General features: G+C 38.7%; 1 protein-coding gene across 1 annotated transcript in view; it reads right to left on the reverse strand.

The window, feature by feature from the left end:
- Positions 1–207: 207 nt before the first annotated feature.
- The window catches only part of LOC141434671 (uncharacterized), a 50,935-nt gene continuing 30,364 nt past the window's right edge, over positions 208–20,778 (reverse strand). The window contains exons 4-8 of the mRNA XM_074097100.1: positions 17,470–18,743; positions 13,670–13,840; positions 5,549–5,663; positions 3,771–5,020; positions 208–948 (exon numbers count right to left, since the gene is read on the reverse strand). Of these exons, the coding sequence (XP_073953201.1) occupies positions 741–948; positions 3,771–5,020; positions 5,549–5,663; positions 13,670–13,840; positions 17,470–18,743 (3,018 nt within the window). The 3' untranslated portion in view covers positions 208–740. The remainder of the gene's footprint in view (positions 949–3,770; positions 5,021–5,548; positions 5,664–13,669; positions 13,841–17,469; positions 18,744–20,778) is intronic.

Genomic DNA, 20,778 nt, shown 5'->3' on the forward strand with positions numbered 1-20,778 from the left:
ACATTAGACATACTTTAATGTAGACCGCAATTGACTTTAATGAGTTCCGAAATAATGTGTCGCAATATCGTTTTTTTTTAGGTATTTGATAATTGAAATACCTAATATGAAATATTAATTTATTTACAATGAACATATGGTTAGATAAGGTGTTTATACGTAGTTAACTTTAACATTACTTATCAATCAATTGAAATACTTTATATGAGCACTCGAAACGCTCAAGCCCTCTCATTCTGAGGGGAGGCCTGTGCCCTGCAGTGGGACGTATATAGGCTGGGATGATGATTTGAGCACTCGAAACGCGATTTTCTACAGATTTGCTGATAATTCTGAACTGTAATGTAACTTGTTAGCGAACTCAATTGACTATTTATTTCAAAGTTACCTAATATTTAATAACCTAACCAACTTCGAAAAGTTCATTGTCATTACAAAATCTCAAAAACGACTGAAAAGGGTGAAAAAACTGCATCAGAATTAGTCTATCCGTTTAAGAGCTACGATGCCACAGACAGAGAGACATTGGCGTCAACAGTGTAACACCCCTCATTTTGCGTTTTATTAGAACTTGCAGTCCTACCCTTGCTTTGGTTGTTTACAACTAACTTTAAGTGATGTTACATAATCAATCCTTAGCCATCGACGCTGCGGTGAAGTCTCAACCCAAAGGAGAACTCATTACAACCATTTAATCGGATCTACCGTCAATTAGTTGAACAAAATTGCTAAATAAATCGCTAGTTCTCTCCGCAAGCTTGCTGGCTCTCACACGGCACGAACCCCGGTTGGCCGTGGCGGCACAGCAGCCGGAGCAGCATCCGGCCGCGGTGGCTCTCCGGCACCGGAGACACGGTCAGCTGCCGGTCCAAGCGGAGCGTCAGGGAGGCGTTGGTAGCCCGCGGCCACGCGGTCGGGAGCAGCGCCGTTTGGTGCGGGGTGGGGTTGCTGGAAAACGGGTTAACGTTAAATCTCACTACAATACAATACATTGACTCTTTATTGGACACCACAAGTAGTAATCGATACAGAAATAGGGACATAGAGAGAAAAATTACAAGGTAGCAAACAGTGATTGGAATAGGTATAGAGTCAAAGTAATGTGGAGTTGTCAATACCACCTAATCCCGGGATTCTGAAAATGATTAATCTGTAGGCAACCTACGATAATTAATTGTTTTGTAAATATTTTAATTTTATTATTATGTGTTACTTTTATTTTAGTCTAGACTTTTATATGCCTACTAAGAATGAATCGTAATACGTGATTGTAGGATACCGCATCGCATAATGTTGTATTTAGTGTCAGAATTTCAGTATTAGAAGGTCTTAAAAACTCGTTATTACTTTTTTCCACAAAGCGTAGGTAAACTAACTTTACCTATTCCGATCACTGCATTCAAATATTAACTACTTATGTCAGTTTAAAAAAACCCGTGGTGGGCGAGTGGTTTGACCTATGGCTTCTCAGGCAGAGAATCGTGGGTTCAAACCCCGACTAACATTTGTCTACTTTAATGTAGAAAAAAATTGTTTTGATTCGATTGGTGGCAAACGAGCAAGTGGGTCCCCTGATGGTTGAAATACCACCGCCCATAGACACCTGCAACAACATATGGTTGATAATGTGTTAATACGTAGTAGGCCTAACTAGGTAAATTAACTTTAACATACTTATCAATCAATTGAAATACTTTATATGAGCACTCGAAACGCTCAAGCCCTCTCATTCTGAGGGGAGGCCTGTGCCCTGCAGTGGGACGTATATAGGCTGGGATGATGATTTGAGCACTCGAAACGCGATTTTCTACAGATTTGCTGATAATTCTGAACTGTAATGTAACTTGTTAGCGAACTCAATTGCTATTTATTTTAAAGTTACTTAATATGTAATAACCTAACCAACTTCGAAAAGTTCATTGTCATTACAAAATCTCAAAACGACTGAAAAGGGTGAAAAAACTGCATTGGAATTAGTCTATCCGTTTAAGAGCTACGATGCCACAGACAGAGAGACATTGGCGTCAACAGTGTAACACCCCTCATTTTGCGTTTTATTAGAACTTGCAGTCCTACCCTTGCTTTGGTTGTTTACAACTAACTTTAAGTGATGTTACATAATCAATCCTTAGCCATTACGACTGCGGTGAAGTCTCACCCAAAGGAGAACTCATTACAACCATTTAATCGGATCTACCGTCAATTAGTTGAACAAAATTGCTGATTAAATCGCTAGTTCTCTCCGCAAGCTTGCTGGCTCTCACACGGCACGAACCCCGGTTGGCCGTGGCGGCACAGCAGCCGGAGCAGCATCCCCGCGGTGGCTCTCCGGCACCGGAGACACGGTCAGCTGCCGGTCCAAGCGGAGCGTCAGGGAGGCGTTGGTAGCCCGCGGCCACGCGGTCGGGAGCAGCGCCGTTTGGTGCGGGTGGGGTTGCTGGAAAACGGGTTAACGTTAAATCTCACTACAATACAATACATTGACTCTTTATTGGACACCACAAGTAGTAATCGATACAGAAATAACATGAGAGGAAATTACAAGGTAGCAATAGGCACCTTATCGGTACTAAGTAATTACTTATAAACAGTGAACGGAATTGGTAGAGTCAAGTTACCTAGGACTAAGTAATGTGGAGTTGTCAATACCACCTAATCCAATTCTAATGATTAACTTGGCAATTTTTTCAATCTTGGACATAATAGGTACCACGTAATTACTTGTTTGGTTTTCATTTTATTATTACCTATACCTAATAAACTTTTAATTGAGTCTAGATTTATTGCCTACTGAATGAATCGCAGTCGTGAGTTGTAGGACACCGCATCGCATTATGTTGTAGAGTGTCAGAATTTGGGTGTTAGAAGGTCTTAAAAACTCGTTATTACTTTTTTCCTCAAGTAAAATTACCTAACTTGCTTTAACTAACTAGGTAACTACTACCTATTCCGATCAATCGAGTTTAATAAAAAGCCGTGTGGGCGAGTGGTTTGACCTATGGTCAAGCGAGGATCGTGGGTTCAAACCCGACTCGCATCTGTCTCAGAGTTTTCGATTTTTTATTCGACTGTATGGCAAACGAGAAAGTAAAATAAGTAGGTATTAAAGATTTGCAGGTTAGTGCGAGGATCCCCGAACGTGAGGGCTCCAATAGCTACGCCACTGTTCCTTACTTTAACTTCAACGTTCATGGTTGGAAACTAAACCGTCAGTATTTATTGGTTGTAGTTGTGAGTACGTGACTGATGAGTTGCGCAAACGATAGCGATGCTTTCACTGACACACTCGCAGTCTGGAGTTGTGCAATCATCTGCGTTGACTGAGAGGAACTTATGTACGAGTACTATAAAGAGGCGAGAGTTTGGTCCTTAAAATTGTAACATAAGGAATGTTAAGCTCAGGTTAGTCGTCGAATGTATTAAACTGTCAAGTTAATTAAGTCTTACAACCAAGTCTAATTATTAAGTATTGGCCATTAGAGAGTTAACTTAAAATCAATTAAGTACCTATGTACTTATTTATAAAATGCTAATTCATGGTTCAGTAGTTTACCTAAACATTAACGAAACTTTCTGTTGATATAATGCATTGCTTTAAATAAAGGAATATGCGCAGTCTAGAGTTTAAAAAAACGTTCAGCCTGGGAAAGGGTTGAGAGTTCCATATATACACTGATTAACTTTTTGCAGTTAACTTTTAGTTTACTTACTTATAATTAACTCTAGCTGCAAAGTAACAAGATTTTTATGCTATAATAAACTACACGTACCCAAACTTCATGAAATTGGTCAGCATAGTTGTTAATTTTTCTATAAACAGTCTATCTGCTGATGACATCGGCAGCGTCAGCCCCAACGGCTTGAAGATGTAGAAAATATCATCCGAATGACTGGCACCTCTCAGCCCCGAGCGGCTCCCGAACAGACCTTTGGCAAAGTTCCTACCACCCTCATACGAGAACATGTAACTGTACACCGAAGCCTCAGAACTATGGGATAAAAGCTCAGAAAAAGCGTTCACAGAAGCATACGCAATCCAATCAGAGTAATAATCCACCATTCCCCGCACACTCCTCCTACTTATCTTTTTACTTCCAAAGTAAAACGATCGCAATTTTTTAGCAATCTTCCGCTTTTCTTTATCGGAACACCAAGAAAACACGGAGGGCAATCTTTGCTCGAAATTCTGGTCCCAATCTTTGAAATCGCTATCGTTGTTGAGGCCGTAGAATAACATGCCTTCCACGTCAGCAAACCCCAAGATTATTGGAATAGGTTTGAAGAAATTTGACTTCATGACTGCGTATGGCGTATCCCAGAAGAAAGGATCCGGGAATTCGGTGTCCATGCAAGGCGAGTACTTGAAATATCTCGTGTTAGTCGAAGTGTCGCGCGTGCTTGCCAGCAATTCTCGAAGAGTAGCGTTTATAAATGTGTTGTAAACGTCTTGTTCGGTTCTCACTGTTGCAATTTTACGCGCATCTTCGAAAGCAGGTTTCTTAGGCTCTAAATTATATGCCCAGGGTGTTATAGGGGTTCCACTTAAGAGGATAGCTTTGTGAAACAATCCTTTACTGACTTTGGATAGCATATGCATGGCAGCAGCGCTGGCTCCTGCGCTTTGACCGGCAATCGTCACATTATCTGGATCTCCGCCGAACACCGCTATGTTCTTTCTCACCCACTTCAAAGCTGCTACTTGATCTTTCAGCCCTAAGTTAGCTACTCCTTTTAAGCACATGAACCCTAGCACGCCAACTCTATAGTTGATTATTACTGCGATGACATTTTTGTTGACCAGGAACTCGGGGTCGTAGTGGGCTTTGGTTCCGTAGTAGTAGGCTCCGCCGTGGATGAAGACCAGCACTGGGAGTCTGCGGACGACGCGCTGCGGCGTATACACGTCGAGGTGGAGGCAGTCCTCGGAGCCGAGAGTGAGGAAGGAAACGCTCTGAGCGCATGCGCCGAAGCGGTGTACGGCGTGGAATACTCCGTGCCATTTCGGTGGCTCTTTCGGTGGCTGGAAAGTGCCGTAAACAATATTTAATTAAGTTGTAAAAAGTCCATAAATCCAGAAACTTAGTAAATTGCACATACAGGTGCTGTTTGTTGTATTGTGCCCACTTTATGTACTTCATCTATTAAGGTTGTAATAATGTTTATGTAACACCCTTTAATCATAGATACAATACAGTACAATACAATACGATACGTAGTTGTAAAGCAGTGTCTACCAACCTGTGGTAAATTTATACAACTTGTAAATATCGTACTTACGGTCAAGGACTTTAATTCATGAACCACAATGGAACCATTTCACAGTAAATGTCATAGTGACATCGCATTAGTTAACAAGGAAAATTGTAATGAATTTTCCTTTGAAAAGGTTCCGGTTCGTAGTGGCTCATGAATAAAAGTCATTCAGTATGCACTTAGATGAATGATTGGTCTAAGAGTAAGCACTTTCAGCAAGTTTCAGCAAGAAACAATGCTTTCAGTTATGATAGATGGCGACTTCTCAGTAGTACGGTATAGTGTATTTACTAACCTGAAACCTCTCGCTGACAGCGTACGGTATCCCGTAGTACCGGTTCTGCCCGGCGGCTCCGCGGAGGCCGCGCAGCCTGCCCTGGCTGATCTCCAGCTCCGGGGTCAAGAGACCAAGCACCGAGCTCACGCAGTACAGCCACCGTATGCCCCCCTTCATCGTTTGACCCTTCTGGAGATCCTTTGGTCGCGCATAATTCTGTTGAGCACTGAATAAACTTGAGATTAAAGTATATGTCGCACACCTAAATCTCAAGCGGCATCAACTCCAAATAATACACCATTTCAATTAAGACCTTTAATTTCTGAAAGGCCTAAGTAATTTAAATTACTTTATTATTTTGAGTAGCTGCTATATATTTTGGGACCCCGACACTATCTACGACTAATTCCTAGTAATTTAAATTACTTTATTATTTTGAGTAGCTGCTATATATTTTGGGACCCCGACACTATCTACGACTAATTCCTAGATTATTTTTAGGCATTGTCTGAACACATACTAAATTTGAAAACACGAAAACACTATTGTCATTTATTACATTAATTATTCCAGGGTCTTTGGCCAGGTGGGTCTCCCCAAAAAGTCGTCGGTAATTTGAAGTCTGTAGGCTTCCTCCAGGAACTGGGGTGGCTTGAATACTGCCTTCAAAAGGCGTAAGACGTAGATACGCAGAAATAAGTATGCTACTACTTACATTATAACCTAAATAGATAGGTTATAAGTTATAGGTATGTTCGTCGAAAGTTTCAACAAGAAAAAGGTATGTGAAACACTGGTTACAACAAAACTTTTTTAACACGATCACACCTTTTGTTTCATTTTGTCACAACTCACAATGGACTTCCGTTCGAGACTTCAAGTTGTCAAAAGTTCGGTCTCAAAAGCTTTTGTAAAGGAAATTTAATATCGCCGGTTGTGTGTGCATCTCGAGAGATGCAGTTGCATTGCTTGCAGCGAGCGAAAGTGTGGAAGCGAGTTGTGCAACTAGAAGCGGCGCATTGTGGGGACCCGCTGAGAGCATTGGCCATAGATTGGATGGTTAATACGGTCAAGTTAAACTAGGTACGTCGACGAAAATGTCTATTCGCTTCTCACTTTACTGTAATGCCATATAATTACAATTATTTTATATTATATTTGTAGTAGGCTGTACTGCAGAATAAAACATGAATTTAAAACGCTTCAAAATTATGTACAGTTGAACAAATTGAATCATGACCCAGGGTGGAACCTTTCTCCTTCTCTTTGAAAATATGGCATTTCTGTCCTAATTAATAGGACAATTTCACCAGTGTCAAAGTAAACTCTCTTTGAGAGGGACGTTGTAAGGTGATCGTAGTTTTTGCAACTTGATAGTAAAATTCCAGAAACCACGTGGAGACAACTTGCGCATTAAAAAATGTCAGACACGAGAGCAATATATAATTTTGTGATCACTGTTCACTGTTAAGGTTAATCGCCGCATAAAACACTATCAAAATAATTATACTTCAACTAGCCAAAGAAACAGAAATAGCAAAATTAGATATTGTTTACATCCGCCATGTTCGAATGCTACAAATCGAATCGTGGAACCTTTTGATAATAAATTTCACTATGATTTCCTTGACAAAAGAATGAGATGTCAATATGACATTAGTAGCGCAAAGGTTCTACCCTGGGTCATGATGAATGAATGAAACGTTTATTGCTCAATAACAATAATATATTCAATTTGTTCGACTCTATACCTACCACATGTTTTTTCCCGACATACACGTCCAGTGCACATATTTTTGAACTTGACTGTGCAAGTGCCTTCAGATAGGTATATATAAGCTAGATACTTTAGGATTATAATATTATTCATACCATGAGATGATATGATTCATACAGACGACCAGATGGCCTAGTGGTTAGAGAACCTGACTACAAAGCTTGAGGCCCGGGTTCGATTCCCGTGTCGGAGCAGATATTTGTATGAAAAATACGAATGTTTGTTCTCGGGTCTTAGGTGTTTAATATGTATTTAAGTATGTATCTATATCTATATAATTATATTTATCCGTTGCTTAGAACTTACTTTGGGACTAGGTCAATTGGTGTGAATTGTCCCGTGATATTTATTTATTTATTATTTATGAGATGGAATGAATATTGAAAAAAAAAAATTATGACTTCACTAAGTTAAAGATTTGGACGCATACGAAATCGAGTCGCAGGATTATGTATTGATAGCGTCGAGTGGCAGAAAGAACAGAAGGCCTTTGCCCAGCACGAGGAAATTCAATAGGCTATTAAAAAAAAAACTCCGAATTATCTCATAAACGTAAAGTTGATGCGAAATCGACAACGGTAAGTACTTACCTTGTCCAAAGTAAAAAAGCCGCGAACCCACGAGAGCAAGAAAGGTAGAAAACAAGATACATTTCCCATCTAGGAGTTCCGTAGCTCGTCCAATTTGCATGTTTGCGTAGTTTATAACAATTAGCGGCGCTGGCGGATATTTTTCTTTATTACCCGGCTTAGCCGGCACTAGTCGTCTTAATTACTTTAAATAAATGAATTGTAAGTTGTCGCTGCGTTTATTTGCAACGGGCCGTGCTCGGCGTTAATGTGGTCTTTAACTACCTATTACTTATTTAAACGCATTACGGAGGAGAGAATGCTAGATAGGGAAGGACTTTTGCGTCTGGCCATTTTCGTCGACGCGGCAAATAAAAAAGAAAAGTCATAAAGGTCATGTCCTGCAAAATCAAAAAATTGAAACATATTAGGTACGTTTATTCTGTAAGTACCAAGGACGCAAAGAACTCTTTCAGACGTCACTTTTTTTACTACCTACTGGCGCTTTCGGAAAGCACCATAAAGCAGCGTTTCCACCAGAGATGTGAGAGGATGTGTTGCGAGAAATATGTTTTTCATCAACCAACAGAAGCGCTTCATTTACCTCGCCTGGCTCCGCTCAGCTGTTTCCACCAGAGATGTGCTGTGCGAGGATGTGTAAATGAAGAGTTTCTATTGGTTAATTGGTGGAAACGCTGCTTTATTGTGATTGTTAAAAGAAGAATGCGCTTCAAGAAACTTAGCCGACAGTCATTATTTCAAAATAAAATAATATAGTTCCGACTTTATTACCTATGAAAGCTAAGAATACAAAGTAGTTTTAGTTTAAAACATAAGATGTGATCGCTGGGTACCGATCATGACAAAAATGATTGACTCACGCAAGTTACCATGAACCAAAAACATAACAGTTTCAAAAAAGGAAGTTTCCATACAAATAAATAAAGACACTTTACGGAACTATGTTAAATGCTATCTTTGATTCATTTTTTCACCGACCTGCATTTTTTGTTCCAAATGAAGACAAGAATGAAATATAGGTATAATTTGGGTAATTTGGGGGTTGGATTTGCTATTTACAAACTATTTATTACAGAAATGCTCAGACATGAGAACGATCACGTTTTGTGTAATGTCTATCCGTAAATATTATCTATACGTCTGGCTGTAACGACAAGATTTGGCTCTAGACTTCTGGAGACGTAAGTAGGTACAAATAAGCAGTTATTTCTTCAAAAACAATGATAAAACCTGATAAAACAAAAGCGTGAAGCGGCTTTTTAAAAGCTTTAATTTAACTTGCTCTGTTTGTTTAAGTCAAATCTTATAAGTTAATTTTTCGGAGTTTAAGTAATATTTCGGCTTGAAAGTTGGTATAAATTATGTAAATTGGATGATAATGCAAGTATAGTCAACAGAAAGTTAAGTGTACAAAAGAAGCTTGTATTAAAAATGTGATTTAACAGAGAAACTTATTTCTAAATTCTATATACAATGTCAAACGATTCATGCCTTTCAATATCGTCAAAAATTGCAAATGGTTAATTACCGCCATGCTGGCCCTAGATCCCGGGGAGGACTTGTTTGCAGAGGACTCAACACGCAGAGAATTAATGAAGAGGGTTCAAAATGTACTTACTTTGTATTTTTATTATGTGCCTATTCATACGGACTTAACCGTATTTTGTGTCTATTCGTACGGACTTAAAATTTCGAAAATCTGGTAAGCTCTTATTTTTTATTTTATTAAGTAACGATTCCTTTAGTTATTATTGTATGACACAACGAAACGTGATGTATATTTTCAATTCATATTTAGAAACCGACATTGTATCATGCAGCTTGTTAAAGCTGAATTTTTGTCTGCCGAATTCACGATTGTCTGGCAATTCCAACTTTTTATTGTAGATGTGTTCGTGGCAGAAAACAAGAGGAAACATTACACAGCACTAAAAAAAATATGCGAAAGACAAGATGTTTTTATAAAAATTGCTACTTACCTACTTAGTCTTTTTCAAATTTTGCAGGTGGTAGGACCTTGTACAAGGTCCACCCGGATTGCTACCACCATCTTGCTCGCTAATCCTGCCGTGAAGCAGCAGTGCTTGCACTGTTGTGTTTCGGCGTGGAGAGTAAGACAGCCGGTGAAATTACTGGCACGTGAGGTATCCCATCTTAGGCCTCTAGGTTGGCAACGCGTCTGCAATACCCCTGGTGTTGCAGATGTTTATGGGCGGTGGTGATCTCTTACCATCAGGAGACCCATTTGTTCGTTTGCCATCCAGTCAAATAAAAAAAAAAAAATGGGACGGTTTTTCAGATTCCAATGATTTTCAGTTTCTAGAGCTTGACTATGGGGTATCAAAACAGAAAGAAGATACATTTATTTTCATCATTCTAAAGAATAACTAGTCTAAGTAACAAAATAAATGAATCAAAAGTAAAACGTCAATCTCTTTCATCTCACACACGCGTTGTCAATTGCGGCGATAAATTGAAAACGTGCTCTGTGCCCACAAGTTTTTGCAATAAATTGGAATAAATAGGGTCTAGTTCTGGATGTGCCTGTCGTCAGCGCTAAGTGTCTTGAAGCGTCGCTTCCAATCGTGTGACAGAAATAACAATTGCTTCAAATAGCACCTGCGCAAGTGCGTTCCGAAGGCAATGTTTACTAAGCAGGCAGCACAAAGTGGATGTTGGATCTTAGCGCTGGTGTGATGCAAATTTAGCGAGCTGTTTCGACTACTCATGGTTGACAGCCGAGTTATATACCTACCTACCCACGGAGCTAAACTTGGCTTGGCTTTAGCTGCTAAAGCCAGAAGTGAGAATTTTCATAAAGAGGTCTCAACTCTGTTCAACCTCCTAAAGCCGCCACTGCAAAGCTTTTTGTAATGACATATTATTATAGTAGTTGTTGTCTGCAATTTCATCTGCAATATTTTCATAGCACAACAAATCAGAAAAGTCTGAAATATCTTAATTTTTATGTCTGTCTGCCTATGTCAGTAACCATCTAAAATGACTCGACACTGCGTACATTTTGCTTAGGAGATATGCTTTGCTAACAAATAAGTAAAAATAGTTCCTTGTGTCTTAAGGGCGGTAAATAAGGAATTACGAACGAGAGTCTATTATGATGAAAAACATTGTGCGACATACAATGTTTTTCATCACATTTGCTAAAAGAATAACTAATATTTTTACAAGAATTGCTGATACCGCTGCACAGCGCCAGAGCCGAGAGCGCTGCGTGCGCAGCAACAGCGCACGCAGCAGTATTAGTACGGGCGATGACTCATTTACCGTCCTTGGGTTTCATGACAAGAACAAAAGGTCGAGGGTTTTATTTGGGGGGTTGCAACCAAGGTAGCCTGCATGTTACGACACTGTGTGTACGAGCAAGTGTAATGAAATAGTACATTGTGTCTTAAGGGCGGCAAATAAGGAATTACGAACGACTTCGGGCTTTAATGAGTTGATGTTCGTAATTCTAATATCGCCCGTGCGACATACAATGTCCTTCATCACATTTGCGAGTGAAATTGTACATTTGTAAAAGATAAACTAATATTTTTTCAAAAATTGCCGATACCGCTGACTGCGCTCTTGGCAGCCAGCTCCCCGCCGCCCTCCCCCCGCAGCATGTGCCCGACGTGCGCGCGCCGCGCTCCTGCATGCGCTGCAGCACACCATACAGTAACAAACTCATTTACCGACCTTGGGCTTCATGACAACAAAATTAGTACGGGCAATGACTCATTTACCGACCACGAGTTTCATGACAAGCACATTAAGGTCGAGGGTTTTCTTTGGGGTGTTGCAAGCAAGGTAGCCTGCATGTTAAGTCACTGTGTACGAGCAAGTGTGATGAAAATAAATTTGTATTGTAATTTGGTATTTCAAAAATATATTTTCTTTTCTACTAACACTAAATATAAATATAATAATATTTATTTATTCATTACAACCATGGGATTTAAAATATATTCTTAATTTTAGCCAGTACATGAGTATTAGATATTTAAAGATTAAATATTATGTGTACGGAACCCTCGGTACGCGAGTCCGACTTGCACTTGGCTACTTTTTCAAAGCTTCTAATACCAAGCTGTGTCAGAACGGATTTCTTTCTTATTAACTACCTCTATCGAATCGAGACGCAGCTCGCGCTTGTAAAAGTTCTACTTGACTTCCCGAAAAAGTTATATTTTAAACAAGCCCCTTAAAAGATACTCCGCGAGTTTACTGCTGTTCATTCGACATAATTTATAATCAGCAAGGGTTCATGTCGACAAGTTTAGTTGCAGCAGATAATCACCGAGCGCTGCTTTCGACGTAGTTTCTTTACCGGGCAACTTTTTCATAACTAGCATAGAACTCCGCTTGTTACTTTACATTATATCGGTTGAAAGTTTCGCTGCGCCTTTGCGCTTCTTCAACTTCTGTATATTGTACGTTCATTTATTGTAAAATAGCAGAAGTAGTAGAGCTATTTTTATCATTGATAAACTTGTTCCTTTTAGACTTCGTCGAGCAAATGTTCTTCTAATAGAACTAAAATATTTCTAATACCTATGCGAACAACTGAGTAGAGTTGGCTAGTGCACCCAAAAAGCATTTTTCGCAAGTAAAGAAGGGCAATGTTCATGATAAAATAAAGAAAATAAAACTACAGGTTCGGAGTTCAGCAAATAAATATTGATTACCATTTTTGTAACCCGATGTTTTACAATTGAACAATATTAAAAGTGACCACAAAACACATGACCATAGAGACTATCATAATATTATGTTAAAAATCAGACTAGAAACATTATCACACTTCAAAAATACTACTACCTATGCTAATTACTACATACATCCTGTAAAACTTAACAATTTAACTAATTGTATCCATTTTTCATTACTAACAATTTTCTAGGAAGATATTTAAATAAAATAATTACTTAGATTCTCACGTAATAGTCTGGAAATCAATTGAACTGGCACGTTTTTGACGCAAATAACTGAATATATAACTTTGTGTAGAAATATTCACTTCCTTTCCGTTATCTACTTACACATTTACACATTATCCGAGCAACATGTTTCTTTTTAATTTTAACATAAATGGAAAACTCTTGAGAACACCACATATCTATTATTACAAGTGCACCATTAGGGTGACGGCACCAATCATGGACATGTTAAGCACAGTAGTATCCAGTAATGGACAGCAAGGATTCAATGCCTTATAGCTCACTATTCATGAACTTTACCAGTTATGATCATCAGTTATCTGGACAAAGTGTTATTAGCTTTAGAAAGGGTTAGGGGAAAAAATATTCCATTATTGGTTCCATGACTGGTGCCCTCACCCTACCCGAAATAACGGGTCAGTGCATATGCCCCAATGTCGAATCTGGCACACTGTCGTGTTTACCCTAAAATAAAAATACTCACGTTTCGCATTTGAGTCAATAGTCCACAAGTACTTAAAAACGTATAAGGTTGGGACGAGTTACTACCATTCCTTGGTGTTTGTCTATGGTGAATCTGATGTTCACATGGATTCGGTGATTGATAGTGGAAGCTTCAAGTCGAGCTGTGCTCCACTGTCATTGAAAAAGGTGAAGCGAGGTATAACAAACCAAACTGTTCTAACTTTTGTTATTGTTTCTTTTCTTCTCAATAATGAAATACACATATTGTTCTAAGGCCACAGCGTCCCTGCTGTCACAATTGCCCCTCCGCCGCATTTGACCCATTTCTACATTTGCCCCATTCATGTGGCTGTTTCAGTGGAAGCCATACCGCTTCCTCCTGTACTTAGTGTAAGTGTGGTTCCAGAGTTCGACGGCGGTGTGATCCCAGAGGCGCGCAGTGGATAGCTGGCTGTCGATGACTAGTGCGGCGGGGTTGCCAGCGTGGCCCGGCCGCCAGCGCAGCGGAAGCAGCGGCGACGTCCGTGGGGTCGGGTCACTGAAAAAAAAAAGGTTTTAAACGTCAGTTGAATAGAAATATATGTGATGGCAAAAATAATGGTACGAATGAACTTGGAGTAAGTTTTTGTTAAAATTTTCGTTTTTAGCACAAGCTTTTTTTGCTCGCTGTACTTGCACTGTTATCCGAAGTACGTGAAGTTACCAAATCTCAAGTAAATCTATTCTAAATACTAGAAGAGGCCGATTATCAGACTTGGAAGATTTGACCCAAACCAGCTAACAAACAAAAACAAAAAGAAAATTTGCAAGTTCAATAAAGGTCCATGTAAAATACTTCATGTCTAGTTTAAAATTAATATTTATAACTAACTTTTTAGTATAAGGTTAAGATGAGTGCTCGTCACTCACTATCCTAATAGTCGTCATCATTAAGACAATTAAAGTAATTAGTAATAGAGGGGACAGCAGGGGGTAGGGGCTATTGGGTATTAGAGCGTCGAGCACTAGGGACTTACGTACCTACTTACTACTAGCTACCTGTAATAACTTACCTACAACACTATTGTGCATCCCGCAATAGAGTTTTTTTAAACTGAGTTCGGTCTAGCAAGTCATATAAGGGCTCATGCTAGGTTTTTTTTTTGTGACTTAAATTTCAGTAAATAGTTATATTGTTTTAGTCAGGGTCGCCGTCATTGAGTCCGCCGTGGACAAATACTTTAGGCAATACACAAGTAGCAGAAAACTTAAATTAGTGACTTGTAAAAATGACCCGCATTCACATCGTTCGTAAGATAATTTAATCAAGTAAAGGTAAGTAAATTCATGGCAGTGTGCAAAAGAATGTGATGCCATGATATTGTCGCCTAATATTCTTCGCTAATATTATATCAGAGGCTGATACAGGTTCATGATTTAGTATTCATCCTACAGTACTTTATTTTTATTACTGTTCAGATTAATCTGCGAATGGAAATGTATTCAGGGGAAGCCTTTCTGGGAGCTTTATTTTGTTAGGATTCGTCGTTTTTACGATTCAGATAACAAAACATGTATCGATTTGATGATGTCGTTAGGCTGGGTACATGCTGCGCCCAGGGAAAAGTACTGAGAGTGTATAGGCATGTTGAACCTTTGAGAATGAGACCTTTATTACAAATAAGTCGTAAAATTAAACTACTCATTAAAACGCTTTTAGTGTCATTGTGAGAGGTGACGATTTTTTAGTGTCATCGTGAGAGGAGGTGACAATTTTTCAGTGTCATTGTGAGAGGTGACAATTTTTTAGTGTCATTGTGAGACATGTAAATTTTTTAGTGTCATTGTGAGAGGTGTATTTTTTGTCTCATTGATTTTTCAGTATCATTTTGAGTGCAATTTTTTTGTGTCATTGAGATATGTACATTTTTTAGTGTCATTGTGAGAGATGTAAATTTTTTAGTGTCATTATGAGAGGTGGCAATTTTTTAGTGTCATTGTGAGAGGTGGCAATTTTTTAGTGTCATCGTGAGAGGTGGCAATTTTTTAGTGTCATTGTGAGAGGTGACAATTTTTTCTAATAACGGTCTCATTCTCAAGGTGCGATATTATCTAAGTAGTTACGGGATAAGATCACGATCACCTATATTGAGCTAACGAAATTTCATCGCAACTACCTGTACTAGTTACCTCTTCACGCTTAATCCGTTAGACCAGACATACTCGTAGAGACTGAAAAGGACATAGGATTGTTATATCTTGGAAAATTACATAGGTAGTTTTTTAGGGTTCCGGAGCCAAAATGGCAAAAACCGGCAAACAATGGCAAAAATAGGATATTGAAGTCTAAGGTCGGAGTTGGCTAGTATTCATATACGAATTATATTATAGCCTTCGCAAGTTGTAAAGTTTGAGTAAGTACTTAATAATAATTCGTATATGAGAACTAGCCAAGTCAGACCTTAGGCTTCAATATATTCAATCCTAAGTTAAAAGAAGAAATTATATTTTAAGTTGTTATAAAGTATTTTGTATTGTTATAAATAAATTTCAGGACTGACCATTGAACTTGGCACCCATTTAGATGTCACTTCTTTTGTCGTTAAAGTCAACAATCAAGGCATATATCATAATATTGAACTTGGCTCTCATTTCACATTTATATTTTGATGGGATTGACTCTACAAAAATGCCTAACACAATTGGATTACGTCCACTAGTATTTGATATGCGCTTGCGTTTATTTAAATTGGTACCAATTGTCGTGTCCCACTTTTTACTCGCCCCGTTGAACTCTCTCGCTGTCTCGCTCTAGCACAACCACGACACGATCAAATTTATGTCCTGTTTTGTTCTGTTTTACAAGAGCTATAAATTTATGGAAATTGTATGTGAGACGTGATCCGGGGGCAAATGAACCGCGTCACTAGCACCGCGGCGGATTGTCGCGTCAACTTAGGTACAGTGACCAATTTGATTCCTATGCCACCATAGAACCGTGTCATAGTAACCTTTTGCGACATTTGATAAGCGTGGCTACAGGAAACTAAAATTATTTCCTATGATATGATTAATTGTGCCTAATCTACATACTTAGTATTAGAATAGGTACTGGCGTAGCTATAAAATAACAATATTATTAACATAAAATCCAGTCGTGTTTACGTTTACTTTCAATCCATACTTATTTATATTCTCTTACGTCACACAATTAGATCGAAGTAGTCTTTATTTATAAATTAAATTATCCTTAATTAGTTTTGCTCACTACTTTGCTAAGAATTCGTTTATCGCTATTCCACGGGAACTACGCAATTTTCCGTGATCAGAACTATCTATTATGAATGACCTTCTCAGGGTCACAAACTATGTCAATATTAAATTACACCTGAATCAATTGAGCGGTTTGAACGTGAATAAGTAACAGACAGACCGATCAAGCAAATCTACTAGCACATTTATAAGTTTAGTAAGCATTGAGTAAAAAGACAGTCAGATCTGTAGATATAAGTATTGCTTTTTTCTTGACTTCTTTTAACTTCTTTATTGTTTTGATAAATTCAATCGCAATTAATTAAACTACTAACATTATCATTATAAGACTGTAACTAACATGAAGTATATGGGACTAGAGCCTGAAATAAACGTTAAATTATTATTATTACTTCGCTTTGCAAGAGGGCTTAGTTCATTAACACAATAGTTTCTAAACAGTTAATCTTGGTAATTAACTTTTTGGTTAAATAAAAAATCATAATTATAATAACTTCAGTTAATGTTACTATAGTAAAATTGACGTGACATATTAGATATACGTAAGAGAGACATAACAAACTCACTTCACCACCTAAAATTGTTTTGCTAAATGTGTGAAAAAAGCAATTTAGTTACGGACTTTAAAAACACGTCAAAAATTGAAAATCTTTACGCTGTTTTAACTAAGTACAGTGAATATTTATGTTTCTTAATTGTTGATTATTTTTCAAACAGTAAGTGTTAGGCCACTAGTGTCTTGGAGAAATTAACTTCATTTGAACTGATGAACGTTCCAGAAGTCCAGCTGTCAAAGTTTCATCGGAAATTAAGGCGTAACAAATACCCGCACGCACTCGCAAAGTTTCGATTTATAATTAAAGATTCCCTAGCACCTAAATCCAAGCTAATTTATGGAAGCAGGGCAATACTAACCTGTATTTGGCAAAGTTGGTCCACAGCGTCACCATGCGTTTGATCATGCGCCGCTCCAGGTGGTGGGGGAAGGGGATGGAGTGCGGCTTGAAGAGGTAGAAGAGTTCATCGGCGTGCGACGCGCCGCCCGTCGCATAGAACCGCGAGATTATCTTAGCCATGTTCCTGTAGCCCCCATATTTGAAGAGGTAGAAGTATATTGGCTTGTCAGACGTCTTTGCGTACAAATCTGACTCAACTACCGACGGATACTTAAAATGAAGATCGGAGTACAAATCTACCATGTCTTGAATCAGCTCGTCTTTCTCAGGGGTAAAGTAATGACTCCTTATATTTTCCACCGTGTTGTTCATGTCGGATTCAGTGGGAAACTCGAGATCCGGCATCAAGTTTTCCTTAGGATCGATCGATTTCAAACTAGTGCCATAATCTTTAGCGACAAAGTAGATGCCTTCGTTGTCGTTAAAGCCAATTATCATGGGTACTTTAGTGTAGTTACCAGACTCTAAGATAGCTGTGGGATACTCGGTGACGATGGCCTCGACCCCTGGTAAGTCTTTTTCGATACATGGAACGAAAAGCCAGTCAGATGTGATGTAGTTCTTATTGTCAAAAGCTTTAGCTCTAATTAGTTCGTTTACAGTTTTATTCGACAGGATGTCGTACATTTCGTATGGGTCTTTGGTATCGTAGCCAAATTGCTTGACTAGAACTTGTGCTGTTCTTATGGGGTCGTGTTGCAGCGCCCATGGGGCCAGCGAAGAGCCGCTCTGTAGGATGACTCTGTGGAACAATCCACTAGCTGCTGGTGAAAGTACCAGGAACGAGGATGACACAGCGCCAGCGCTTTCGCCAAATAACGTAACACTGTCAGGGTTTCCTCCAAAAGCGCGAATGTTGTCCCGGATCCACCTCAGCGCTGCGACTTGGTCCTTCAAGCCAGCGTTGCCTGGCGCTTCTTTGATTCCTAAACAGAGAAAGCCTTCCACGTTTAATCTGTAATTGATTGCGACGAATACAACTCCGTGTTCAACGAAGTAGTCTGCTCCGTACAAGAAGGAGGATCCTGTGCCTTCGAAGAAGCAGCCTCCATGGATGTAGACCATGACGGGCAGTAGCTTATCTGTTCTGGCGTGGATGGGAGTGTAGATATTCAGTTTGAGGCAGTCGGGCTGGCCGATGATACCGACGGAGCCGAGGATGGTTTGCGGGCATCTTGTGTTGGTGTTGAAGGCTTCGAATACTCCCTCCCATTTCGGAGGGGGTAGTGGCGCCTGGAAGAAGAAAAGATAAAACTTTAGGGTGAGAAGCAGAAAATCACCCCAATAGAAAACGAGTTATCTGTAAGGTATCCACACATAGATTGTGTTATTACTTTTAAAAAACGTATACATCTAAGCGTTTATTTTCTAGAACCATGTTGAAGTTTTATTATTCTTGCGAGAGTAATAAACTATGCAAATGGCGGATTATTAAAGCAAAACTGTTGTTTATTCATGGTTGAATAAACCAACTAAAGCTAAATAAATTTGCCAACGTACTAAGTAACTTTACAGTGTAACACATATTTTATAGACTCTACATAAATATAGAAACGACCTTAATTGAGCTGTGTACCTGCAGAAGGCTAGTGAAGTAGTATTTAATTTATGAATATTAACGCATATTTAAACACACAGTCGGCTCACAATAATAAGCACCCTATTACTTTTTATCCAGCCAGGATTGTCTCCGCAGGACGGAACTCCTCAACGGTTCAAATTCAAATTTAAAATCTTTATTGCTTTCACGTAGTGTACAGATCTTACAATAGACACGGTTAAGTACAACGTGAACCCTGCAAGGGCATTGCAATCGTTTAATAATATTAAATAATTCATCATTTATAATGGCACAAACATTTTAAATTAATTAACAAAATAAGTCAAAAAATAAATATTTAAATACAATTTTTCAATGTCAGCAATAAATTATAAAACAATATAATAATAATAACATCGATTAATAGCATCGACTTGAAATTTTGTATGCAAATGGAGTTTGGGTGGCAAGATTGCAAATTTTTATGGTTAGGTTATTATCGCAATATTCCCACATGAGGTCGGGATAAAATCCCAAAAAACATAACCACCGTGTCTAGAGGCATGAAATTTTGCATGGATATTCTTCATTTCATAATAATATAATGTAAATGAAGACCACGATGTTTGTTTTGGAAATTTCCATGGGAATTCCATAAAATCCCGGAATTTCAAGTTGAGTGCCGGACCTAATGGTTTACGCGGGCAAAGCCGCGGGTAAAGGCTGATCATCACCATCTCAGTCTATATACATCCCACTGCTTAGAGAACCGTGATGGCCCAGTGTTTTGACCTATGGGGTCTTAAGCAGAGGCTTGAGAGGCCATAGGTCAAACCACTGGGCAATCACGGTTCTCAGGCAGACAAATCCATACTAATATTATAAATGCGAAAGTGTGTGTGTGTTTGTGTGTTTGTCCGTCTTTCACGTCGAAACGGAGCGACGTACCGACGTGATTTTTGGCATAGAGATAGTTTATGGGCCAGAGAGTGACATAGGCATATACTTGTTATGTGTATCTTATATTATTTTACCGAATTCCACGCGGGCGAAGCCGCGTGCAAAAGCTATTTCTATTATATAAAAAGTAAACAAAGTTTTGTTAGTTACACCATTTATAACTCAAGAACGGCTGGACCAATTATTATGATTTTTGTGTTTTTGGATTTGTTTTCGCCAGGAATAGGATAATAAGTATTAAAAAAATTGGAAAATAAACAATAAAATAAAATAAAAGAAAAAACATTTTCGCATACAAAATGTTCATGGGTTTCGTAACTGTCAAACATTTAAATTTAATGTTCATCCCGTCGATACGGTAAACTCTCCCCTCAAATTAAAGAACGTATTTAAATAAATTAATATAATGTTGTGTTTAATTAATTGTAATGTAGTGTTTTTTTTTTCGGGCAGGACAATGTCTGCCGGGTCCGCTAGTTTATAAATAATATTCTTAATTAGCTCTTAATAAGTTGCTGATCCAAATAAAGTCAACAATTATCAGTACGTACTCCGTATTATGCCAATAAGCATGAGGTGTGTTGCGCCGGCGCGTGGCCTTGGCCTTGCGCGCGCGCAAGCAACCTCGCGCTGCAACTTTGCTCGTAAAACTTGTTAATTATTGTTTTTTTGGCAGCAGTACGTTTGCTCAACGAATCTAAGATTTGATATAAACAAAAAGGTTTTTCTGGTGCACCTGCACTTTACTACCAACTGCACCACGCCGCT

This window comes from Choristoneura fumiferana, chromosome 14 (assembly GCF_025370935.1).
Source record: "Choristoneura fumiferana chromosome 14, NRCan_CFum_1, whole genome shotgun sequence".
Classification (NCBI taxonomy): Eukaryota; Metazoa; Arthropoda; class Insecta; order Lepidoptera; family Tortricidae; genus Choristoneura; species Choristoneura fumiferana.